A 26,466-nucleotide genomic window follows, 5' to 3' on the forward strand; every position below is an offset into this window, starting at 1 on the left:
GGTTATGAACCATGTTGTTACTGGGAATTGCACTCAGGACTCTGGAAGAGCAGAGCTCTTAACCTGTGAGCCATTTCTGCATTTCTGTAGCCAGCCCCCCCTTTTTTTCTTTATTTTTTCCTTTTTTCTCTTTTTTTGAGACTGGGTCTCTATTGTGTACCTCTGGCTATCCTGGAACCTGCTATGTAGACCAGGCTGATCTTGAGCTCACAGAGACCCATCTGAGTGCCACCTGAGTGCTGAGATGAAGGACATGAGCCACCACACCCACTTGAGCAGCAAACATCCGTAACCGCAGAGCCACTTCTTCAGCCCTTTATATTCTATTTTTATTTTTGTCTGTGTTTTTTTTTTTTTTTTAATCTATGTACTGTGTATGTAGATCCTGTCTCAAATGTCAGATACCCAAGGTTATTCTCTGGCTTCCACACACAACATACATTCCTTTATTTGAGTATGTGCTAGTCCCTGGGGTTGTGTGTTGTCATGGCACACGTCTTGAAGAAGACAGTCTGTAAAACTCAGTTTTCTTCTTTTACCGTGTGGGACCTGTAATTTGAACTCAGATTAGGCTTGGCAGCCAGTGTCCTTACCTGTTGAATTGTTTTGCCAGCCCCTTCACCCCAACCCCCATTTTTGAGATAGGCTCTTGCTGTAGCTCTCTGTGTGGTTGGTGTGTGTAGGTACTCTCTTTCCTTAGTTCCCTTGTTCTTTGAAGCAGTCTCCTACTGAATCTGGAACGTGTGACCCCGCTAGACTGACCAGCCAGTAGTACTCCTATAGCTAGGGTTATAAATGGGCACTGTTGTGTTCAGCTTGTTCAAGAGTGCTGAGGATCAAAGCTTGGATTCCTATGTGTAGGACAGGTACTTTAACCAGTAAGCTGCTCCCAGCCCCAAATTTTAATGGTATCTTCATGTCATGGCCTTCTCTGGAAAGGCTGTGTCATTTGCTAAGAGTTTACTTCTTTTCTTTTCTTTTTTTTTTCTTTTTTTTAAACATTTTATTTATTTTATGTATGTGCACACCCTGTTGCTGTCTTCAGACACTCCAGAAAAGGGCATCAGAGCATGGTTGTGAGCCACCATGTGGTTGCTGGGAATTAAACTAAGGACCTCTGAAAGAGCAGCCAGTGCTCTTAACCACTGAGCTATCTCTTCAGCTCAAGAGTTTATTTCTGTTGAATTTATGGAGTAGAATTTCATGTTTGAGTCTTGGTCTTTCTCTTAAGGTCAGTAAGCCTTAAGGGATTTGAAGGGCAGACTAACACTCTATTCCTCAGCTCTTTGTATTGTGATCAGAAAGATGGCCTGAAGAAGGGTAGGTCTCATCCATGTCCTCACCCTGGGAGAGTCCACTGATCCAATTGGTTGGTTGATTGAGCTCTCTCGCGCTCGCTCGCTCTCTGTCTGTCTGTCTGTCTGTCTGTCTGTCTTGTTTACTTGTTATTTTGTTTTGAGATGAGGTCTCTGTGTTGCCCTGGCTGTTCAGAAACTCTCTATGTAGACCAGCTAGCTTTGAACTCACATGTTCCTGTTTGCCTTCTAAGTGTTATGATTAAGGGTATGAGCCACCACACCAGGCTTATTTTTGTTTTTGAGATACTGTATGTAACCCAGGATGAACCTGGAGATCACTATGTAGTCAAGGTTGACCTTGAACTTCTGGCCCCTTGCTTCCACCTTGTTAAACACATTCTCCTGCTCCCCATTAGAATCTTTTGATGGGCTCATAGTAGCCATTGGCTCCTGGTTTTTCTGGGGTTCCTAAGGTGATCTAGAGTAATGATTCAAGATAGGCTTTCAGAGACTTTGATAGCTGTGTGTTAGGGGCTAGAACCATGTGATGTTCCTTCCTCCCAGATGACTTCTAGAGCAGGAGAGGTAAGTAGTTTAGCTATCATTTAACTTTTAGGTTAAAAGAATAGCCAACTTGTCTCTTAGCTGTAGGTAGATGCTTCAGTGAATCAAGGTTTAAAGTCTTATATATGGGCAGATTTTTCTCTTTTTCTTTTCTTTCTTTGTTTCTTCTTGTCCTCATTCTTGTTTTTGTTCTTTTGTTTGTTGTTTGAGACCTGGCTGGTCTGGAAGTAAGTCTGTGTAGACCAGATGGTTTCAAACTCACAGAGATCCACTTGCCTCTGCCTTCCACTGCTAGGATTAAAAGTGTGTGCCATCATGCCTGGACTCATTTTCTTTCTTAACTGACAAGGCCAGTTAAGGTCATGGTTCCTAAGAGAACCTTTGACTCCTCCAGCCTTTCTTTTACCAGTTGTTTATCTCTGTAAAGACAAGTTAAAGGGCTTGACTGTGGCTTTTCTTGGAAGTATGGAGGGAGTTTCTCTTCGCATTGACCTTCTTTGTGGACTGGACACTGATTAGAGCTCATTGATAGTGTGTGTGTGTCTGTCTGTCTGTCTGTCTCTGTGTGTCTGTCTGTCTTTGTCTGTCTGTCTGTGTCTGTTAGTCCTGTCTCCATGACCTTCATGAACAAGAGAACAGCTGACTACACAGTTAAAGGACGATTTGAGAGTTGCCCACAGTCCCCTGAGGACCTAGTTGATCTTGGAGGTAATGGGAGGATATTCTCCCTCTGACCACAGTGTAGCTTCCAAGCATGGTCATTGACCACACCCATGAGGTCAGTTTCACCAGTCTGTTACTTTAACTACCATGTGATATTTAGATAAGGCTGGGTTAATACCCAGAAGTAATTCAGTGATGGTGGTAGGGAGTGAGACAGGGTCTCTTTATGTAGTCCTCACTGGCCTGGAACTTGTGTAGACCAGGCTGAACTCAAATTAAAAGATCCTCTGCACTCAGTGGTAGAGTGCTTGCCTAGCAAGCGCAAGGCCCTGGGTTCGGTCCCCAGCTCCAAAAAAAGAACCAAAAAAAAAAAAAAAAAAGATCCTCTGCAGGGTTGGGGATTTAGCTCAGCCGTGCCCAGCTCCGAAAAAAAGAAAGAAGAAGAAGAGAAAAAAAAAAAAAAAAAAAAGATCCTCTGCCTCCCTATTACTGGAGTGGTGGGCCTGCACCGTCATCTTCTGCTTTCTGAGCTGATTTCTTTTCCTGAGGTAGCATTGTTTTCTCCAAGAAGAATAAAAGGTTTGGAACAAAAGTTTGTTATAAGACCTGCAAGATGGGGCACTGTGGGCTGGGTGAACTGACTGGCCTTTGGGCCCTTCTTTGCTGTTCTTGACATAACCGAACCCATGTCCCAGATTCTAGGATGACCAGAATTTCTTTCCAACAGGAGACCACTGCCTGTAGCTTCTGAAAAGATGTCTACTCCAGACCCACCCCTGGGTGGAACCCCTCGGCCTGGTCCTTCCCCAGGCCCTGGTCCTTCACCTGGTGCAATGCTGGGTCCTAGCCCTGGCCCCTCACCAGGTTCTGCCCACAGCATGATGGGGCCAAGCCCAGGACCTCCTTCAGCAGGACATCCCATGCCCACCCAGGGGCCTGGAGGGTACCCCCAGGACAACATGCATCAAATGCACAAGGTAGGCATCCCGTGATCTCAATCCTGTACTCTGTTCCTGAGACTTGCCTTTGTGTCTCATACAAAGCTGCAGGAGCCTCCCTACATTAGAGGAGAGGTCTTTATGGAGGTGACTTGGATTGGTTCAGATTCCTACCCTAAAGTATATTCCTCTGAACAAAGGGATCAGGCTGTTCTCCTGAGCCAGGAGGCTGAGCAGCCATTCCACCCTACATTCCCCATACTCCTTGTACCTTGTTATAAGGAATTCCCAAGTTCCTCCAAGGAGGCTCTTCTGGCTGTACTGGTGGCCTACATACATGGAGAGTATTCAGTCTGCCAAGCAGCTCTCCTGTCCTGAGGCCTTGGTCTTCCTCTTAGGACTGGCTGGGAGTAATGTCAGCATTTGTCTGGGCCCACAGAGGCTGGGGTGTAAGAAGATGTAGTTGAAGACAGCAGGAGGGTTTACCATAGTGGCGCTGTCAGTTGCTCCTCTTCCCTGCAGGGTTGCTCCTGTGTTTGCTTCCTACCCCTGTAGGCTTCCTAGTTTAGGTTGTGTTCCCTATCCACAAATGAGGAAGGCGCTCCTTCACACGCCTCTCTCATTCCTCTGCCTGGGTTGTCCTTGTACTCTGCTTCTGAGACACCTCCATCTCTGGCTTCCCAGTTCCCGAACTATTCTGTCATCTTAGAGCACTTATCTTGCTCCTTTCTCCCTATAAAGGAAGCTCTGGGTCACATGTATGAGCCCACTGTCTGGTTTACAGGGTCCTCCATGTGCCACAAACTACATCTCTTTTCCCTGTGCTCCTTATCCTAGCATTGCTCACACATGCTACTGCCCATTGGACACCTACCATGTATCTAGAAATCTATGTCCTGGAGTCCTGGTGGGTAACACCTCACCGAACCTCTTCTACGCTGTAGGCAACCCTGTTGCTCAGCATAAACAATCTTGGGGAGCCTGCACAGAGTAGTGGCCCCACAGGAAGCTGCCCTCATGCCCCGTCTCAGCTTCCTTTGTTACAGCTATACTAAGTGTGGCTTTGGTATCACTCTCCTTCATCACATGCTGGCCTGTGAGTTTTTGCTGAGCACAGTGCTCGATAACCAGTCCTAGCTGACAGAAGGGTCTTAGGTATTAATCTCTCCCAGTGGCCGCGCTAGCCGTTTCCCTGGGAGGCATGCCTACTCCCACAGGTGCCATATGGCAGCATCCTGCTAACATTGTGCTGTCTCAGTGGTGGGACAGTTCTGCATCCTTCCTTCCTAAGCTGGCAGCTGCTGAGGCCTTGAGGACAGTGGGGAGTCTCACTGTAGTCCAGTCTAAATATGCAGCAGACCTTTTTGTAGTTTGCTTGATTTATAGTCTCCAAGGGTGAGGGCTTCAGCCCTAGGTTTGCAGCAAGTCTCCTTGGCACAAAGTGCAAGAGACCAGGACATCTTTCTTTGTGGTTCTCACTGGCTTGAAAGACAGCTCCATGCCTCCACTGCCTAAGTAGTTACCTTTTCCAGTAGCTTGGTTTTGTGTCTGTCCTGACACCCAGAAGGTGAGTGTGCCTCAGAGCTAGCCCTCTGGCCCCCTTGGGTGGACCTCTGTGGTCTTCTTTCTCAGCTTTGCCTCTTGAGCTTTGCGCAGCTGCCTCTTGTCCTTGGCTGACCTGTCTCCTTGTACATCTTACAGCCTATGGAGTCCATGCACGAGAAGGGCATGCCTGATGACCCACGATACAACCAAATGAAAGGGATGGGCATGCGATCAGGGGCCCACACAGGTATGGGACCTCCGCCTAGTCCCATGGACCAGCATTCTCAAGGTACAGTTTGGGCTGGTTTTTGTTTCATGTTCATGTGCCTGGAGCTCAGAATCTGCTTTCTTTAGTGGAGATTTCAAGGACAGCTAGTACAACTGAGCTATGGGTTGGCCTCCCTGGTGACGTGTGGCTAGTTCTCTATATAGCCCTCTTGCCTTGGAGCAGTCTCGAATACTGAACAGGTGGGACAGAAATGATTGGTTAGCATGTTGTTTGAGGTCAGGGATTAGCATGATGGAGCTGGGGCTAGCAACTCCAGTGGTGCCTTAGGCCACTGCTTTAGGCAAGATGGCTTTTCTACATGGGGATGATTGATACTGTAGATGACTTGTTGAGTCCCCCCGTCACTAGGGGCAGTAAGTAAGGTACTGGGTCCTAGGATTCATAGGAATGACAATGGAGAAGTTGACCTGGACAGAGGGCAGGCTTGATGGGGCCTGGTTTGCAGTTTTTACCTTTTGAATTGATTAACTGTACCCCACTGAAGCATGTATCCAAGCTCATTAGCTTGTGTCATGACCACATTAGCTGCTGGGCTGAGGCTCTCAGTCAGCCACCTACCTCTGGGTGCTTCTTGTTTGACTCAGGAGAATGATGTTGCCTAGTTACCTCTCCAGGGATGCCAGGTAATGTGATGTGATTTAGCTGTTATAGATGCATGCTGCTGAGTGACCACTGAACTAGTCTTTCCCTGCAGGTTACCCCTCACCCTTAGGTGGCTCTGAACATGCCTCCAGTCCTGTCCCGGCCAGCGGCCCATCTTCAGGCCCTCAGATGTCCTCTGGGCCAGGAGGGGCCCCACTAGATGGTTCTGACCCCCAGGCCTTGGGGCAGCAAAACAGAGGCCCAACCCCATTTAACCAGAACCAGCTGCATCAACTCAGAGCTCAGATAATGGCCTATAAGATGTTGGCCAGGGGCCAGCCATTGCCCGACCACCTGCAGATGGCCGTTCAAGGCAAGCGGCCGATGCCTGGAATGCAGCAGCAGATGCCAACACTACCTCCACCTTCAGTGTCTGCCACAGGACCTGGACCCGGCCCTGGCCCTGGCCCTGGCCCAGGTCCAGGACCAGCCCCTCCGAATTACAGTAGACCCCATGGTAAGACCTATATCCCTGCCGCTGGAGTGGGGAGAATGCTTAATGTGTATGATAATAGCAGGCAACCCTGGCTCCCAGCTAGTGGTACCTAGGACTGCTGTGATGGGTGGGGGGTGGGCGGTTATGTCTACCTAAATGCCATTTATTCATCACTCTGGCCAATAATTATTGTGGTGGGTGGGTATGTTCCCTGAGCTGATATGAGAGTAGGCCAGCAGCTTTGAACATAGTTGTATTTATGGTGCTTTCTTTCCTTTAATATAGGTATGGGAGGGCCCAACATGCCTCCTCCAGGACCCTCAGGTGTGCCCCCCGGGATGCCTGGTCAGCCTCCTGGAGGGCCTCCCAAGCCATGGCCTGAAGGTAAGTTTCTTTTCTATTGGTGACATGCTCTACTTCTTGTCATGAACCTGAACTATGCAGGACTCCAGAAGTTAGGCTACAGTTTTTTGTTTTGTTTTGTTTTTTTGTTTGTTTGTTTGTTCGTTCGTTTTGGGTTTTTTGTTTTGTTATTTTAAGATTTATTTATTTATCATATATTCGTCACTTCAGACACACCAGAAGAGGGCATCGGATCTCATTAAAGATGGTTGTTGTAAGTCCCCATGTGGTTGCTAGAATTTGAACTCAGGACCTCTGGAAGAGCAGTCCATGCTCTTAACCACTGAGCCATCTCTCCAGCCCTAGGCTACAGTTTTTCACCCTAGAAACCTCAGATTTTTCGGTGGAATTCTCTGGGGTTCAGCTGGGGTCCACAGGGTACTTCTTATCTTCCTTGTCCTATGGGTAGGAATCCTGCAGTCTCCTGCAGGGGATGTGTCTACTATGGGACTCAAGGTGATGGCTGGTTATAGCTGTGACTACAGGCAAGCTTACTCAGGATAAGGGGCTCCTGAGCTTGGGGAGATGGGGTCTAGCATGTCCCTTTCTCTAGAGAACACCCCCATGGAGGTAGATAGATGGCAAAATAGTTCAGTATCCTGCCAACTTTGCTAACTGCATGTGACCTTGGCCATGTCCTCTGAGACGTATCTCTGGAAAGTTCATTTGGATATTTCAAGGTCTTCATTTGAGTTGTAACAGTGGACCTTGACTATCTTCTTGGTCTGAGGTGAATCATTACTTATTGAAATCTACTTTGTTTGGATGTGAACTAGAGTCATTCTCTGAGAGAGAAACTATCCAAGACCCTCAGTAGATACGTGACATGGAGAAAGCAGCAAACCCCACGCATGCTGTTTGTTTCCTTCACACACTGTTTATCAAGCAGAGTAACAAGAAGTAATGATAAAACTCATCAGCCCGGTTAGGGATTTAGCTCAGTGGTAGAGTGCTTGCCGAGCAAGCACAAGGCCCTGGGTTCGGTCCCCAGCTCCGAAAAAAAGAAAAAAAGAAAAAAAAAAAAAAACTCATCGGTCTGAGGAAACGGTCTGAGGACAGCGTGCACCGAACCTGCCCTTGCGATGCTGCTGTGAGGAAGCAGTTACTATGCAGAAGTAGAATTTGAGTGTAGCTATTCAGAACAGCACACTATTAAGACAGTAATCATTTGTTCCTGGAATTTTCCATTTAATATTTTTAGACTGCCATTGACCAAGGGCAATTGAAACGTCAGAGGTGAAGCTGCTAAAGGGGAGGGGCGAGCTTGCATAGAGGAAAGATGGGGGCCTGCTGTCGCTGTGAAGCCAGACAGAACATCCAAACACTTGCGGTTAGGGCAGAGCTATGGGAGAACTGACCTGGAGGGTAGGAGTGTCTGGGTTCTGGCCTAGGTGAGAGGTGGCTGGAAGGGCAGTCCTGGGGGCCCAGAGGTCAAGCAGCATACTCCACTTGCCTCTCCAGGACCCATGGCCAATGCTGCTGCCCCCACAAGCACCCCACAGAAGCTGATTCCCCCGCAACCAACAGGCCGCCCTTCACCTGCACCTCCTGCTGTCCCGCCTGCTGCCTCACCTGTAATGCCACCACAAACACAGTCCCCAGGGCAGCCAGCCCAGCCTGCTCCATTGGTGCCATTGCACCAGAAGCAGAGCCGCATCACCCCCATCCAGAAGCCCCGGGGCCTGGACCCTGTGGAGATCCTACAGGAGCGGGAGTACAGGTGAGCACCCAAGTGCTACACTGCCAGTGTGATTGCGAGGTACAAGGGAATGCTCTGTGGTCTTCTTAGGCTCAGTCCCTTCTAGAGCCTTTGCACAGGCTGCGTCACACCTTCTAGCCATCAAGTGAGGTGGTGGCCATTTCTGTGGTTCCTGGACCCACTCCCTCTCTGCCTTGTACTTGTACTCTGGCATTGCTGCCAGTGCTTACTGCTGTATCCTTTCTAATGGGACTGTGAGCCACAAGAGAGCAGACAACTTTTTTGACCCCTGTTCAGCTAAGATTCCATATGAGAAACTGCCTTGGCACACAGTAGGTGCTCCATAAATAACTATAGGAAGGTAAAGTAGGGAACTTTTTCCACATAGGTTACTGGGAGGGTTAACCTGTAGATAAAACATTGATGCTGCCCATGGGCTTTGCAGATTTCCATAGCCCTGGGTCTCATGCTGAAGCTGAGCTGCCTAATGCCATAGGCCAACTCTCACTGCCCTTATGGGATTAGCACCTGGCTAAGTCACTGTTCTAGTTTACTTTTCTATTGCTGTGGTGAAACACCAAAGCAATCTAGAGAGGAAAGGGTTTATCTCCCCATGGATTTCCAGATAACAGTCCATTACTGAGGGAAGTAACTTAAGTCAGGACCTGAAGCACAGGCTGGGGAGGAACACTGCTCTTGTTCTCCAACTCATGCACAGCCAGCTTTTCTATATAGTTCAGAGCTACCTTCCTCAGAATCGTGCTGTCAGGGCAAGGCACGGCGGTGTATGCCTTTGGTCCCAGCTCTCAGGAAGCAGAGGCAGGTAGATCTTCATGAGTTTGAGGCCAGCCTGTTCTTATAAGCAAGTTCCAGGACAGCCAGGGCTATGTAGAGAAATCTTGTCTCGGAAAAGAAAAAAAATTTTTTCATGCTTCCACATTGGGCTGGCCGTCTGCTCAAGCAACTTTTGCATTTGAGGTCCCCACTTTGCAGATGATTCAGGGTTGTGTCATCTTGACAATAAAATCTAGCCAGGAGAGTTGTCAAGTCTCAGGCTCGCTGTGGTCCCAGCAGGCCTGTTCTCAAAAGCACTCTGAAGCCGCTTGTGAGGTTCTGTGTGGTAACTGATGTCCTTTTTTTGAAGAGTCCCCTCCTTTGAAGGACAGACTGTTTATAGACTCTGGCTTTAAAGATAGAGACCAGGTGACTTCTTGTAGACAAATAGTCCTCACCACCTTTCTTTCCCTATCTTTGCCCAGGCTGCAGGCTCGAATCGCACACAGAATTCAGGAACTTGAAAACCTCCCTGGGTCCCTGGCTGGGGACCTTCGAACCAAAGCAACCATCGAACTCAAGGCCCTTAGGTTGCTGAACTTCCAGAGGCAGGTGGGTCTGTGGGCCTGGGTCAGTGGGGATGCTGGGCTCCAAGAATGCTTTGAGGGGTGTTATCTGGGATACCTGCATGGTTGGAGCAGTCAGGACTCTGGGAGAGTTAGTTTACTGTCATGGCTCATGCTTTGGCACGACCCAGCCATGCATAGTCTGTGCCTACATGGGTATGGGCTCCTGAGGTTGCAGTTGGCAGCTAAGGCTTGGTGAGTCTCTTCCTGAGGGTACTGTGCTTTTACACATCCCCTCAGGAACTGTATGTGTGGGTGTAGAAAAGTCCTGATCTCTTATGTTCTGTTCCTTGCTTGTTCTACCTGCTGTCTCCCAAGCATCCTCTGCATCCCAGACAGTTTGTTGTAGGATCATCTGCCCAGCATGTGCTCATCACTCTGAGCATCTCCACAGACAGCACAAACCCATCATGCCTTAATGCCAGTGTCTCATTTTCCACCCTAAAAGCTGCGCCAGGAGGTGGTGGTGTGCATGCGAAGAGACACAGCCCTAGAGACAGCCCTCAATGCCAAGGCTTATAAGCGCAGCAAACGGCAGTCACTGCGGGAGGCCCGCATCACTGAGAAGCTGGAGAAGCAGCAGAAGATTGAACAGGAACGCAAGCGTCGTCAGAAGCACCAGGTGTGTTTGCCTTGCAGGGTGTACTCTGCTGAGTCTCCCTGCAAGCCAGAGTGTCCTGGGCACAGCAGTGTGCCAGTGCACAGACCAAACGGTAAGAGAAGAGGAGCAGGGATCATATCAGGCAGCTTCAAGAGGTGGGAGAAGAGGAGCGGGGACCTTAAAGAAGAATCCACCTTGGACAGACGGAGCTCAGTGAGGTTTCTGTGAGGAGGCTGAGCAGAGAGACTTGAGCAAGGGTACAGTGCTGAGGAGGGGCTGGGGCTGGAACATGCTCCCATGTGTCATCTAGAAGTGAGGACGAGGTAGTTGGCAAAGTGAGCCACAGACAATGTTTGGGCTTTTGCTCTGAGCAAGGGGAAACCACAAGAGACTGTGATTTTTACAAAGTCCATCAGGGACATGAAAGTCTGTTGTCAGATAGGCTTGTTCATGACTCAGTCTGCTCATGTATTCATTTGTTTTGTTTATTTTTTACTTGTACCTCACCTGCATGCCCAGTACCTAAGGAGGTCAGAAGACAATAGCATCATATTCCCTGGAGTTGGAGTTAAAGATGGTGGTTAGCTACTATGTAGATGCTGGGAATTGAACCCATGTTCTCTGCAAGAGCAAAAAATGCTCTTAACCACTCAGGCATCTTCCGGCCTTGTGTGTTTGTGTTTTTTGTTTTCTGAAACAGAGTCTTGGTAAGGAGCTCTGACGGTTGTGGTCCTCTCTGTATAACCCAGACTGGCCTCAGACCCCGTAATCCTTGTACCTCAACGTCCTGCAGGCTAGGATTACAGGCATCGCCATGCTGGGCTCGGTTGCTCATGTACAGTTTACACATTTTAAAAACAATGACTGTTTATTCCAGGATGTGGTGTATTTATTCTGAAATGAAGGCAGAAATACAGGTCTACGGGCAGCCTGAGCCCAAGATGTATTTCATTGATGGAATACTTGCCCACCACACACCACACAATCATAGGCTCAATTTCTAGCTCCACACATAAGAAAACAAAAAAATCAATGCTCAGTATTAATCATGGTTAACATTTTGGTAGTTACCATTCCATTTTCTTTATGTATGTGCATATTAATGAATCGTTAAATACCAGAGCTCTTAGGGTGATTCTGGAAAAGTTAACTGCCTACCATTTCACTAGAATTCAAATACATTGATCTATGATTCATCTATGCAGTATTTACCATTAAATACTATAAATGTTGTCAATATACCCCTGTTTGGGACACACCATAACTTCTTTACTTTCTTGAGGCAGGTTCTCACTCTTAGCTCAGGATGGCTTGGAACTCAGTGATCCTCCTGTCTCTACCTCCCAAGTGCTAGGAGTATAGGTGTGTACCACCCCACACCCAGCCTTGGGGCTAGTTTTTTACATTTCATAATTAAAAATTACCCTGGCAGTCCTGGAGTCACTGCTATGTCAGGATAAGTTCCTCAAAGGGGCACAGCTATACACAGGGTGGGAATAGGAAACATGTTTAGAACTTGATAGGGTCAAGTTGCCTCTGGCAAGAGTGGTTCACTTGAGCCAGGTGAAATGGCGTACACCTTTGACCCCAGCACCCAAGAGACTGAGGCGGCAGATCTCTGAGTTTGAGGCTAGTCTGGTCCACACAGTGAATTCCAGGACAGCCAGAATTATATAGTGAGACCTTGTCTTTCATTCTTCCCCAACAAAAAAGGACAGGCTCACTTGGTACTCCAACTGTTGTATCCAGGGCCCTTGTCATTGCACAGGGGCTAGCAGCAGAGTTTGTCATGAACAAAGGTGACACGGTAGCCTCATTATGTGGACAGTGCCCTTTTCCCTTGAGGAACTGTATATGCTAGGGAAACTGTGTATGCCACTGAGTGGGTTCCCAGTGCTCCTTTGTCTGTAAACAGCTGTGGGTGCAGTTTTGCCTCAGCCCTCAATATCGTCTCTCTGCAGGAGTACCTCAACAGCATTCTGCAGCATGCCAAGGACTTCAGGGAGTATCACAGATCAGTCACAGGCAAACTCCAGAAACTCACCAAGGCTGTGGCCACCTACCATGCCAACACTGAGCGGGAGCAAAAGAAAGAAAATGAGCGCATCGAGAAGGAACGGATGCGAAGGCTTATGGTACACACCAGTTTTCTTGCTCTTGATCCCTTGTGTGTGCTGGATGTGGCAAATGTTGGGTTATTCACCCCAGGGTTGTACATAGATGCTCTATGCTTGGCTTAGACGTGGAGCTAAAGGAAGTGACACATGGATTTGGGAGGCGGGGGTCTGGGCCTTCACCTTTATTCCTCTGGCTATAATGTAGGCCAGCTCTGACTCCCTTCTGCTCTGGGCCTCATGGGTGCCACAGAACGTACAATGAAGACTATCCAGATGAATCTCACTGGCATTTCATCTTGAGGGAGCTGCTAACTGGACAGATACTCTTACCCGCTCCGGGTTTGCCCCTAGCAGGTATAGTGGAGACCCAGAGGGAGCAGAATAATCCCTATCTTCCTGGAGCTCCTATTTGCCCTTGAAGGAACAAAACAGCAAAACAGATCTAGTATAATTGGGTAGGAGCGATGTGGCAGGCCTAGGACTGGGCATGTTAGACTGACTTGGATAGAAGCTGGGGGTGAGTTCATTGCACAGGGCAGAGCATGGGAGGGAGAAGAGAGAGTCCGAGAAGGAGAGAAGGGCAAGGAAGTAGGACACCAATGTAAGGTATAGCCAGTGGCCTCCGGGGCCTTAGACCTCATGGTGCTGGACAACAGGACACTGGGTCCTAGAGCTTGCAAGGTTGCATCAGGTGGGACTTTGCAGGCCATCAAGAGAGAACTAGATTACTGAAAGAGTGCCCAGGGAATCCATCTGTTATGTAGTAGGTTTTGCTTTAGTTGAGACAGGGTTTCAGTATACCTGGCTAACCGCTGTATAAACCAGGTTCTGCTTAAACTCTTCTAAGATTCACCCGCTGCTGCTTCCCAGGTGCTGGGATTACAGGCACACATTCTGCTCAGCTCCAGCTTTTATTTGTTCGTAAAAGGATATAAGGGATTCAAGGCTGAGGTTTGTGGAGATGGGCCCAGATCAAGTAGAAAGAGGGGGTTGAGATTCTTGGTGACAGGGCCCAGATCAGGTACAAAGGTTGAGATTTGTGACACGTTTTTAGAGAGAGAGTCTAGAATTCCCTTTGGGTTTGTTTGTTTTTGAGACAGGATTTCTCTGTGTAGCTCTGGCTGTCCTGGAACTCACTCTGTAGACCAGACTGAGGCTGCTCTCGAACTCACCGAGATTCATCTGCCTCTTGAGTGCTAGGAGTAAAGGCCTGTGCCACTGCTGCCCTGTGTGAATGGCTCATGAAAAGACCTGCATTGTCTGGCAGTGCCCTTGAGATTCAGCATGGTGTCAGGCAGTGGTACAGTAGTAGTCATGAGTGAGCTTCTGCAGTCCTCACACACACACCCACAAGACTGTGTTTCACCCTGCCTTGGTTTTGTAGGCTGAAGACGAGGAGGGCTACCGCAAGCTCATTGACCAGAAGAAGGACAAGCGCCTGGCCTACCTCCTGCAGCAGACAGATGAGTATGTGGCCAACCTCACAGAGCTGGTGCGGCAGCACAAAGCTGCCCAGGTAGCCAAGGAGAAGAAGAAGAAAAAGAAAAAGAAGGTTCGTTGGGTCTGACTAAGCACAGGCACCCCTTGGAATGGCTGCACACTTAGAGGCCTGGGCCTGTACGGTCAGTCTGACCTTGCTCTCTTTATTTGCAGAAGGCAGAAAATGCTGAAGGGCAGACACCTGCCATTGGACCCGACGGTGAGGTGAGATATAGGGTATTTCTTACAGAAATGTTAGCTGGCCCTGTGATACGTGTTTCTTTTGGTTTGTTTCTTTAAAAATATTTTAAATCACATTTTTATGTAGTGGGGGCAGTGATGAAGGTTTTCTCTTTCTTTCTGGGGTGCCATTCATATATATTTACCCAATAAGTCATTTTGCCAGCCCAGGGCTGACCTGGGACTTCTGATTGTCTTGCTTCCACCTCCCATAATGGACTTACAAGTGTGGACACTGTGGATGGATCCACTTAGTTGGTTTTTTGTGTTTTAATTATATTTTTGTGTCTGCACATGCCTGCACTTAAATGTGCATTAGGCACTTCCTAGGCAGCTGGGACTGCAGCCGTGTGTTGTGCTCAGATGATCTGTAGTCCACTTCCAGCAGCTGTCATGGGTTTGTACATTTGTTTAGTTCTAGGGCACACGGGACATCCATTCTGCAGGCCTGTGCAATGCTCTTGTGGGAATTCTCAGCTACGCCTCAGCCTTTGCTCCCAGACCTTTGGTTGGGAGTGTGTTTCAGAGTCTCTTGTCGGACCTCTCCCTTGTGCCTTCCTCCTGATTTTTGTCATTCAGTCAGTTTACTCGTGGGCTTTTATTAGTATGCTCTTGCAGAAAGTCAGCAGGCAGTGTTGTCTACTTGGAGAGAGGACACTATACTTACTTTTTTCACTTCCTCAAGACAGACAGTCTTATTCGGTGCACTCATTATATGTGTGCTGGGGAGATGGTAGTGACTGGCTATGGGTCAAACCCATCACCTTCTGCCTAGTAAGGAGGTGCCTGTCTACTACTACATTCCAGCACTCAGTGACAAAAGAAACAGCAGAAGGCAGACGTGGTGACATCTGCCTGGAAATGTAGCATGTGAGGTCAAAAGTGAAAGTTCACCCTAAGTTCAAGGGCATATAGCAGTATCCTGTTTTTCAAAAGATAATTATGGAAGTATAAAACATTGTTTGAAAGGAACCTTGAAGTCCTTCTCAGATAGAAACTCTGCCTCACAACTAGTGTATTGCCTCCTGTGTGTTTTCTATGCAGGCCCCAGGATTTCTGCTAGTTCATACCTTTCTAAGATAGATCCCATACATGCCTACTGTCCTGTTCCCTGAGAAGTTGCTATTCCCCAGTTATTAGAAAGGCATGTGTTTGGTGGTAAAACTCAAAAATACTCTTTAGTCAAGCACACTGTTGGGCCATGTAGATATGCAGGGCTCTCTGACCTTCACAGCCAGCAGAGTGATGATCAGGGGACAAGAAGGCAGTTTGGCTCTCAACACGTCTCAGTAGTCCATGTTGGTTCAAACTTAAGGATTCTGACCTCAGTGGTTTATTTTAGGCATATTTAAGCACAGCACAGCACAGCACAGCACAGCGCAGTACAGCAAAGTTATTCTGGGGATAATTTAACAATTTAACTCAGTCCCACGTGTACAACAAAGCATACATAAGTCTCCCTGAGACAGATCAGACGTGACTACATCAGAACTACTTGTAAAGTCCATAAAGATAGGCTCTATTGATTGACTGAGAAAAATAAATTCATAAGGGTTTGGGGGAGGGCCCGATGCACGAAAAGTCTCTGGTCACACAGACAGTGCGAAGGTCAGCAGCAGGCGAGAAAGAGTATTTGCTTTAGCTTCTGTGCTGATAAGATTTTTTCATTCCTTCCCTTGAATCAATAAGCCTGTGTGATTAACATTCTAGGTTTCTCTAGTGGTTCTCAAGCTTCCTAATGCTGTGACCCTTTGATACGGTTCATTATGTTGTAGTTAACCCCTGACCATAATATTTTTGTTGGTTCATTTTAATTGTAATTTTGCAACAGTTACGAATTGCGATGTAAATATCTCTGTTTCCTAATGGTTGTGGGCAGCCCTGTAAAAGGATCGTTCAACCCCCAGGTTGAGAACCACTGTCCTAGGCTTTGGGGTCTCCTCCACAGACAAATTTGGATGCTTTTCATTCCTGGGTGTTTGGACAAGCTCTCTATGAAGATGTAATAGAAGAACCTTTTGTTTCTCTGTACTTGCATGTTCAGTGCAATGGTAGGCTGATTTCAGGAAAATGCCTCACTGAGGACCTCTGCGTAATGTTCATTTTGGATTCTTTTGTTTGTTTTTTCTGTTGTACATGTGTAGGCTAAAAGGCAACTTTTGAGTTTTGTCCTAAGAAACTCAATCCACTGCCTTTGAGACAGTATTTTTATAACCTAGAACACAACAGCTTGGCTGGAGATTGGCCAGCAAGTCCCTGAGAGCCCCTGTGTCTGCCTCCAGTACTGACATCACTAGTGGCCTGACTTTTGTTGTACATCAAACTCAGGTGCTTGTGAAGCAACCACTCTACCCTTATCTTCTGTTGAAGTTGGATCTCTTTGTTATTTTGTCTTTCTTTTTTTTCCGGAGCTGAGGACTGAACCCTGGGGCTTGTGCTTGCTAGGCAAGTGCTCTACTTCTGAGCTAAATCCCTAACCCAAAGCTGGTTCTCATTAGCCTAGGCTCACCCTGCAATCTCTACTGGCCAAAGATGACCTTGAATATCTGATCCCCTTGTCTTCCACTACAGTGTTATGGCAGTACAGGTATGGGTAGACTACTGTATTGCTCTTCTCTTTTTTAATTAAAAAAAATTTTTTTTTTTGGTTGTTTTTTTCGGAGCTGGGGACCGAACCCAGGGCCTTGCACTTCCTAGGCAAGTGCTCTGCCACTGAGCCAAATCCCCAACCCCTAATTAAAATTTTTAATTAACCAATTAATTAGTCCTTTTGAGACAAGGTCCACTGAGTAACCATGCCTGGTTACTCATGAAACTCATTATGTAGATAGACTAGGTCTCAATCTTATAGAAATCTGCCTGCTTCTGCCTCCTGGGTGCTAGGCCACCGTGTTGACAAACCGTTTTAATTAATTAATTATTTCCTTAATATTTTTGAGTGTTTTGCCTATGCCTATCTCTTTGTACCATGTGCGTGCCTTATTCCCCAGAGTCCAGAGAAGATGTCATGTCCTTGGAATAATGGATGGTTGTAAGTTGCCATGTGGGTGCTGGGAAGTGATCCTACAAGATCAACAGTACTCTTAACTACTGAACCATCTCTCTGGCCCCTGAGTGGCTTCTTGTTTGTTTGTTTGTTTCTAATCTATTCAGTGTGCAGCATTGTTTTGCATGCATGTATGTCTATGTTAGATTGTTGGTTCCCTGGAACTGGAGTTACAGACAGTTGTAAGCTGCCATGTGGGTGCTGGGAATTGAACCCAGGTCCTCTGGAAGAGGACTCTGAGCCATCTCTCCAGGGGCCCCCCCCCCCGCCCCCCGCACCACCCCTTTTATGGTAGGGTTTTTCTGTGTGGAGCTATTTCAGAACTTGATGTAGACCAGACTGACCTCAAATTTACAGAGATCCACCTGTCGCCACCTCCCAATACTGGGATTAAGGGCATACATCACTGTGCCTGGCTGTTGTTTTTAATATAAGATTCTTGTTATATAGTCTAGTCTGGCCCTGAACTCACAACCTCCGGCCTTCCTCAGCCTCCTGAGGGCTAGGATGACAGGCATGCCCCATGCCCATGTCCACTTCATGAACTTTGATACCATGTCAGCCTTTTATATCCACATCCTTTCAGGGTCTTTTGCCCTGTTCTTTTATGAGTGTGTTGTGCCCTATATAGTTGATGTCTTGCTCAGCTCAGGCTGCAGTAGCCAAGTACTATTGGTTACTACTGGGGGCATGAACAGCATTCTGTACAGTTCTAGAGATAGAAACAGCAAAATTCAGGTGCCCGAGTGCTGGGTGCTTGGGAGAGGACTCTCTTCCTGAGTTTTGGAGCATCGCACATGCTGTCTATGTTCTCATGACAGGGAAAAGGAAAAAGCATGAAAAATCGCTGTGTCCTTTCCCTAGCTTTTAGGTTTCTGCCAGGAATGGAAGCTGGAGCTTTGTACACTCTTAAGCACTTGGTGTACAGCTGAACTAAGCTAACCCCACAGGCATCATCAGTCTTGCTTCCATTACGGCCCCAGGGGACTTGACTTAGTCCTGTTCTCTGAGGCAAGTGCTTCCTCCCAAGCATTTCAGGAAGCTATCAGCAGTGGCAGACTCATATCTTAGGCTGGCCCCAAGCATACTGTGGTGACAATTCTGGAACTAGCCATTCCGGGGGATTTAAATGGGATATTGTCTAAAGGTTTCAATCGCTTTGATAAAACACCACAACCAAAAGCAAGTTGGAGAGGGAAATGGTCATTTCATCTCAGCTTACATACACATAACCAAGGGAGCTAAGACAGCAATTTAAGGCAAGCGCTCGGGTGAAGCAAGCAATGCAAAGCCTGGAGGAAGCCTACTTTGTCATGGTGCCCAAGACTGGCACCGTCCGCAGTGGGCTTCCTCTATCAGTCATCAGTGCTGACCATGCTCACAGGCTTGCCCATAGGACATACCAGGGAGGCATTTTCTCATTGAGTTCTCTTCTCAGATGGCTGTAGCTTCTGTTGTATTGACAAAACACTAGCCAGAACTAGGTGTTCTCTTGAATTATTGTAAAAGAATGTGGGTTGCTATATTATAGCACAAAGCCACTGTGGAGTTTATAGTATTTTGTTTATTTTTATCATTTGAGACAAAGTCTTCCTGTCTAGCTGAGGCTGGCACCCTGTCTCAGCCATTGTGCCTGAAGCACAGCCGCTTTTCTAAGCCATGTGGTCTTGCCTCAGAGAAGTGAGCGTTAGGGAATGGGGCTGAGTCAGCATTGTAGCATTCACTCTTCTAAGTTCTTGGTCCCCAGCCTCACACACTCTTCAGTTATAGTTGTGTGGCTGTGGACAATTGAGATGAGGGGCTAGAGAGATGGCTTAGCAGTTGAGAGCATTGACTGATCTTGTAGAGGACTTGGGCTTAATTCCCAGCATGCATGTGGCAGCTACCGACTGTCTATAATTCAAGTTTTAGGGGATCTGATGCCCTCTTCTGGCGTTCCTCTTGGGGCACCAGGCACACACTTAATGAACAGAAATATATACAAGCAAAAAAAAATTTTTTTAAAAATACAAGATAACTGAGACTCAGCCCGAGCATTTTAATCCAAATTCTAGGGTAGAGAAAGTACCGTGCTTTGGTTCTCTTTACCTTGGTAGAGTGATGTGCTGCGTCTCATCTTCTCCCCTCGTCTTTGATGCTGTGGATCAGACCAGTCTCTTCCTGGTGATCTCTGCATTTGGGTGGCAGGGTGGGAAATGGGGAGTCTTGGCTCATGGCAGTCATTCTCTTTCAGCCTCTGGATGAGACCAGCCAGATGAGTGACCTCCCTGTGAAGGTGATCCATGTGGAGAGTGGCAAGATCCTCACTGGCACAGATGCCCCAAAAGCCGGGCAGCTGGAAGCCTGGCTTGAGATGAACCCAGGGTAAGTTAAATGCCTCCTCCGTGGGACTTGGCATCTGGGCAGTGGTACTTGCATTTGGGTGGCACACCAGGCAGAGCTGCATCCAAAGACTGCTGTTTTTCCTAGGTATGAAGTAGCTCCCAGATCAGATAGTGAAGAAAGTGGCTCTGAAGAGGAGGAGGAGGTAAGAGGCCACTTTATCGTAACTGTTTTTGGGATTTCCACCTTGTTTGTGGCTGTCACGCTGTGGGCTGTGCCCTTGTGCCCTGTGTGCTGGCTGGGCATGGTCTGGCAGGGCAGCCAAGGCCCGGGGCTTGCCTGGAAGTGGTGCTGCAGAGCTCTGCTGACTCGTGGGCTGTTCCCATTTAGGACAGTCGAGTTTCAGTCATTTCCTCAGTTGCACTGGCCACATTTCAGGCGCTGAGCATCCCTCCTCTGAACATTCTGCTGCTTTTGCCCATTCTTCATCAGTGCTGTGATTTAAGTCATGAATGCGTGCCCTGTATATGCGGCCACCACCCAGTGTTCTCTTGCTCGTGCCTCTTGATGGCTCCTGCCTGCATCCCTTTCTCCCTGGGCTCTGCGTTCCCCTTCCTCTCCCCACATTAGGCTGATGGAATGCCATCTACTCAAGCCTTCCCTGTTGAGTTGCTGCTTTAGAAAGAGGACTTGTGGTTTTTATGACCACTGGAGTCTTAAGGCCACCTCTCTCCTTAAGAGTCAGTTTTATATATATTTAACCTGTTTGTTTCAGATAGAGTCTTGCTGTTTTGCACATTCTGGCTTGAAGCTCAGACATGCATCCTCCTATCATTCTGAATGCTAGAGTTATACCTGCTCCTTGCCATGCCCTGCAGGAACACTTTGTTCTAATTTAAGCAGCTTCATTGAAATCTAAACTGGAAAGTGTAGATGTTTCTTAGTTCACATGGATCAGCCCCTCACACCAGTGTTAGGATGCTGTAGTCAACCAGAAAGTAACCTGTAAGCTATAAGTGGCTGTCTGCTGTCCCTCCCCTGTACACCCAGGAAGCCACACAACTGGTGTTTTGGTTTGTTTTTATTTCTTGTTGGATGAGTCTTTCTGTATAGTCCAGGCTAGCTTCAAACTCAGTATCCTCTAACTCGAGTTAGGAGTACTAGGACTACAGCAGCGCACCCCACACCACTCACCACTCTGCTTCCCATCTCCACGTTAGCCATTGTAGACATGCGCAGATGAGTCAGAGTGCCAATACGTGGCATGTTATTGAGGTTCTTTCATGTGTTGTACGTATTAAGAACTCCTTTTTATTGCTGCTTTGTGTTCCATTGTATTAATATACCACATTTTGTTTACCTGTCCACCATCAGTTGACACTATTATTTCTGGTTTTACTATGAATAATTATGTTGTGAACATTTGGAAACATGGTTTGTCTGGACATATGTTTTCATTTTTCTTGGGTAGATGCCTAGGCGTGGAATTGCTGGGTCACGTGGTAAGTTTATGTTTACTTTCTAAGACTGCCCAACTGTTCTCCAAAGTGGCTGTTACCATTTCACAGGCTCCAGTTTCTTCACGTTCTCACCAACACTTGGTATTGTCTGTTCTTTTGCTTATGGCCATTTTAGTGGATGTGTGGTGGCATCTCATTTGGTTTTCATTTGCATTATCCTAGTAAGTAGTTTGTCAAGCATCTTCATGTGCACATGTGCGCCATCCAGCATCTTCCTCAGTGGAGGTCTGTTCGAGTCTTGCCTGGTCTTAATTGGGCTGCCGTCCTAAGGAGCTCTCAGCCCTTACTTATTCTCGATGCACCCCTCTGACCCAGTGTGTAATTTGTAAATATCCTTTCCCAGTCTGCTTGGTTCTCACTCGTGTGTGTGTGTGTGTGTGTGTGTGTGTGTGTGTGTGTGTGTGTGTGTATAGAAGTCAGAGGACAGCTTGAGATGTCCTTTCTTACTTCTACCTTGATGAGCCTGGAGCTCTGTTTACTGCCATACTTCAGGCAAGCTGGCCCACAAGCTTCTAGGGATTCTTCTTTCTCTGCCTCCTATCTCACCGTGGAAGCACTGGGATTACAGACATACAATACTGCACCTGGTGGTATGTTGCTTCTGGGGATTGAACTCGGGTCCTCACACTTGTTTGCAGGTGGTTCACTCACGTAGCCATCTCCCCAGCTCCCAACATGTGTTCTATGATTTCTTATTGCTTTATCTTTCTGTAGGGTCATAGTGATCAGTCCGGTATTCTTGATTTTGGTACTTTAGTGATTTGTCTCATTTCGTTGATTGATCTAGGCTTAAATTATTGAAGTAAGGTGTCTTAGTCAGGGTTTCTTTTCCTGTACAAACATCATGACCAAAAAGCAAGTTGAGGAGGAAAGGGCTTATTCAGCTTACACGTCCAAGTTGCTGGTCATCACCAAAGAAGTCAGGACTAGAACTCAAGCAGGTCAGGAAGCAGGAGCTGTTGCAGAGGCCATGGAGGGATGTTACTTACTGGCTTGCTTCCCCTGGCCTCCTCAGTTTGCTCTCTTATAGAACCCAAGACCACAAGCCCAGGGACGGCACCACCCACTGTGGGCTGGGTCCTCCTACCTTGATCAGTAATTGAGAAAATGCCTTACAGCTGGATCTCAAAGGCATTTCCACAACTGAGGCTCCTTTTTCTGTGATAACTCCAGCTTGTGTCAAGTTGACACACAAAACCAGCCAGTACTATTGACTCCTTGTCAACTTGATACACAAATACATCATTATTAAGCCTCAATCCTTACTTTCTTATTCATCCCCAAGATCTAAATAACTTTAAGAGTCACACAGTCAATCCATTTTAAAATTCAAAGTCTTTTTAAAATTCAAAGTCTCTTATCTGTGGACTCCACTAAAATACTTTCTAACTTCAAGAGGGAAAAATATCAGGGCACAGTCACAATCTAAAGCAAAATCAAACTCCAACCATCCAATGTCTAGGATCCATTCAGGATCTTCTAGGTTCCTCCAAGAGCTTGGTTCACTTCTCCAGCTCTACCCTTTGCAGCACACATCTTGTCTTCTAGGCTTCAGATGCCTGTACTCCACTGCTGCTGCTGTTCTTGGTGGTCATCTCATGGTACTAGCATCTCCAAAATGCTGTCTTCTGCTGCAACTAGGCTTCCCCAATAGCCTCTTACAGGCTCTCTTCATGGTGCCAAGCCTCAACTCCTTTGCATGACCCCTTCAGTCAGTCCTGGGCCATCAATTGCAACTGAGGCTGCACCTTCACCAATGGCCTTCCATGGCCTCTCACAGTGCTGAGCCTCAGCTGCTATTCATGATCCCTTCGTGCCTTCAAAACTAGTACCACCCGAGTGACTCTTACACATTACCAAGTCCAGCCACAGTACAAGGTACAACCTTGGCTCTCTCTGGAACATAGCCTCTTTGTGCTCTCAAACACTTCCCAGAAGATTTCACCTCAATGATGCGGGTCTTTTCTTAATCACTGCTAATTTCTTAGCTCCAGCTAACCAGCATCAATAGTCATTTTAGTAGTTCTGGTATCTTGTTAATCACAGCTGATTCTTCAGCCCCAGATAACCAAAACCACAGAATCATCACAATGAAAAACAACATGACCCTGATAAGAGTCTTTAATCTTCTCTCTGAAATTTCACAAGCCAGGCTTCCATCTTCTGCACTGTTCTCAACTTATCTTCCAAGCTCCTACAGAAGCTCTTAACATCCCAATAGCTCTTTAGCTCAAAATTCCAAAGTTCTTCCACAGTCCTCCCCAAAACATGGTCAAGTTGTCACAGGAATGCCCCACTTCTGGTACCAATTTGTCTTGTCAGGGTTTCTGTTCCTGCACAAACATCATGACCAAGAAGCAAGTTGGGGAGGAAAAGTTTATTCAGCTTACACTTCCAAGTTGCTAGTCATCACCAAAGGAAGTCAGGACTAGAACTCAAGCAGGTCAGGAAGCAGGAGCTGTTGCAGAGGCCATGGAGGGATGTTACTTAATTGGCTTGCTTCTGCTGGCTTACTCAGCTTGCTTTCTTATAGCACCCAGGACCACCAGCCCAGGGATGGCACCACCCACAGTGGTTTGGGTCCTCCCACCTTGATCAGTAATTGAGAAAATTCCTTACAGATGGATCTCATAAAGGCATGTCCACAAGTGAGACTCCCTTTTCTGTGATAACTCCAGCTTGTATCAAGTTGATATACAAAACTAGCCAGTACATAAGGCTTTTGGTTTTGGATATGAATAGTGTTTAAACCTAAATGATGTTGGTTTTAAACTTACTGATTTTATTCATGTGTGTATATCTTATGTTGGCTGCTGTCAGCAGGGGCCAGAAAAGGGTATTGAGTCCATTGAAGCTGTAGTTGCAGGCAGTTATGAGCTCCTGACATAGGTACTGGGATTTATACTCACATCCTTTGGAAGAGCAGCATGTGCTCTTATTAACAGATGAGCCATCTCCTTAAGCCCAAAACCTATATGTTTTGCACTATTCATGCTTAGGCTACATCTCATAAACTTTGGTTCTGAGATTTTTTTTCCTTACTATATATTACTCAGGCTTGCCTTGAACTGTTAGGCCTGGATGGCCTCAAACTCTAAATCTTCCTGCGTGGTCCTCCCAAGCATTGGTAGTTATAGTTGTGTGCTGTGTGCCATGACACCTGGCTTCATAAATGTTACTTTTTTAACCCCCCCCCCCCCAAAACCTGAGCAGTGTACTTGCTAGATAAGCAGTAGTGAACTAAGTAAATTTAATGAGTTTGGTTTGTTGTTTATTTTTCGCTGGGCGGGGGGGGGGGTGTTTTTTGTTTTGATATTTTTGAGACAAGTTCTTTTTACTATGTAACTCTCACTGTCCTAGAACTGACTTTGTTGCCCAAGCTGGTCTTGAACTCAGAGATCCACCTGCTCCAGTGGTTTTTGGTTTTTGGTTTTTGTGGTGTTTTTGTTGTTGTTGTTGTTGTTTGTTGTTTTTGTTTTTGTTTGTTTTTTTTTAAAATTAGGTGTTGAAATTAGGGTCTCACATAATCAAGGGAAGTACTCTTTTATACCACTGAGCCCTAGCTCCAGCCACTATTTTATACTCAGGAGTGTTTTATTGAAAACGAAAGTGTACACATGATGTACAGAGGGGATCCAAACCTAGAATCCTAATATTTTAATTTAATTTTGTTGTCGTCCAATCTGAAATACTCTTTTAAAACTTCTTCTAAAGTCTGTTATCACATGTGTGTGTGTATGTGTGAGTGAGTGAGTGAGGGTAGGCGTGTGTGCAGTGAGGAGATGTGAGGATATCTTTCAGGAGTCAGATCTCTCTTGCCCTGGACTCCAGAAATAATACTTGGATTATAGGATAGTGTAGCATTTACAGTGTCACTATGCTATTGGTTATTAATTTGTTTTTCCTTCATTTTTCTGTGCATGAATGTGTGCAGAGGTGAGCATTTGAGGAACTTTTGCTCTGTATTCCAGGCTGCCTTGACCTCATAGCAATCCTCCAGCCAGAAGTGTGGCTTTACCCTGTCTCCCTTCCTTTCTTTTTTTCCTTTTTTTTTTTTCTTCTTTTCATCCTTTCCCATGTACAGTCTTTTTCTGTTAAAATGATTTTTGTTGTGTTTGGTTTGGTATGGTGGGTTTTGTTCTTCAGTTTGCTGACTTACCTTTTCTGTAAATGTTTGTTGGTGCCATACATTTATGTAGTAATTTCTTTATGATCACATAGATACAGTAGGCATCTTACTCCATTGTATATTTTTTAAATGTATTTATTTTTTGTATATAAGTACATTGTAGCTGTCTTCAGACACACCAGAAGAGGGCATCAGATCCCATTACAGATGGTTGTGAGCCACCATGTGGTTGCTGGGAATTGAACTCAAGACCTCTGGAAGAGGAGTCAGTGCTCTTAACAACTGAGCCATCTCTCCAGCCCTCCATTACATATTTTAAAGTTGGTTTTGTTTGCTTGTTTGTTTTTAGAGACAGGGTTTTTCTGTCTTCACTCTGTGATCATGCCTCTGCCTCCTAATGCGGGAATTAAAGACGTGTGCACCACTGCCAGCTCAGTTGGATGTTTGAGATAGGGTCCTAATGGTTTAGCCACAGGGAGTACGACACCCCCAATGATTATGAACCCAGGATCATCCTTCCTCCACTTCCTGAGTGCTGACATCGAGATTCTTCAACTTAATGCATTATGCACTCTGAACCATTTGGAAGATGTTAGTATAGAGAGTAGTAAGTGAATGTATTTTTATAGCAGTTTGCATTAATGTGTATATGTGCCATTTCTGATGCTCTTTTGGCGTTCTCCAAAGATTTGTTTTATTGTGTGTCTGTGTGATTGTATGCATGTGTGTGCATGCAGAGTCCTGAAGAGAGTATCAGATTTCTGGAGTTGCATGTTTTTGCATGACAAGCTGTCATCAGTGTGCAGCAGGCACTGCTGACCTTAGAGCCATTGCTGTAGTCTCTTCAGGGAATGTTTCTCTGCATAGATTTAAATGATCTGGTAGCATGTGTTGGGTGATAGTCAGTTTGTTCAGTTCTTTTTTACAGTTTTGCTGGGGATTGGCCCCAGGTCTTTATGCAGACAGGCAGGTGCTCTACTGCTGAACCATACCCCAGCCCTCATAGAAAAATGTCATAAAAGTCCATATGTCTACCAGCAACAGGTGCTCCTCAGTCTGTTCTTCTGGGGTATTTTTGTATTTTGGGAGAACAGTTTTAGTTGAATGTGTCAGACTTAGTTAACGTTCCTCTTTCT

At 46.5% G+C, this 26,466-nt stretch overlaps 1 protein-coding gene across 10 annotated transcripts in view; it reads left to right on the plus strand.

Moving 5' to 3' along the window:
* The window catches only part of Smarca4 (SWI/SNF related BAF chromatin remodeling complex subunit ATPase 4), a 91,619-nt gene that overhangs the window by 13,439 nt on the left and 51,714 nt on the right, over window positions 1–26,466 (plus strand). For all 10 annotated transcript variants that reach the window (NM_134368.1, XM_087560319.1, XM_087560320.1 and 7 more), the window contains 12 exon segments: window positions 3,253–3,502; window positions 5,165–5,297; window positions 5,992–6,396; window positions 6,661–6,759; window positions 8,239–8,497; window positions 9,736–9,862; window positions 10,325–10,498; window positions 12,439–12,612; window positions 13,979–14,146; window positions 14,248–14,298; window positions 19,593–19,723; window positions 19,829–19,886. In NM_134368.1, the coding sequence (NP_599195.1) occupies window positions 3,281–3,502; window positions 5,165–5,297; window positions 5,992–6,396; window positions 6,661–6,759; window positions 8,239–8,497; window positions 9,736–9,862; window positions 10,325–10,498; window positions 12,439–12,612; window positions 13,979–14,146; window positions 14,248–14,298; window positions 19,593–19,723; window positions 19,829–19,886 (2,001 nt within the window). In that variant the 5' untranslated portion in view covers window positions 3,253–3,280.

Source organism: Rattus norvegicus, chromosome 8, assembly GCF_021556685.1.
Source record: "Rattus norvegicus strain SHRSP/BbbUtx chromosome 8, alternate assembly SHRSP_T2T, whole genome shotgun sequence".
In the NCBI taxonomy this organism is placed as follows: Eukaryota; Metazoa; Chordata; class Mammalia; order Rodentia; family Muridae; genus Rattus; species Rattus norvegicus.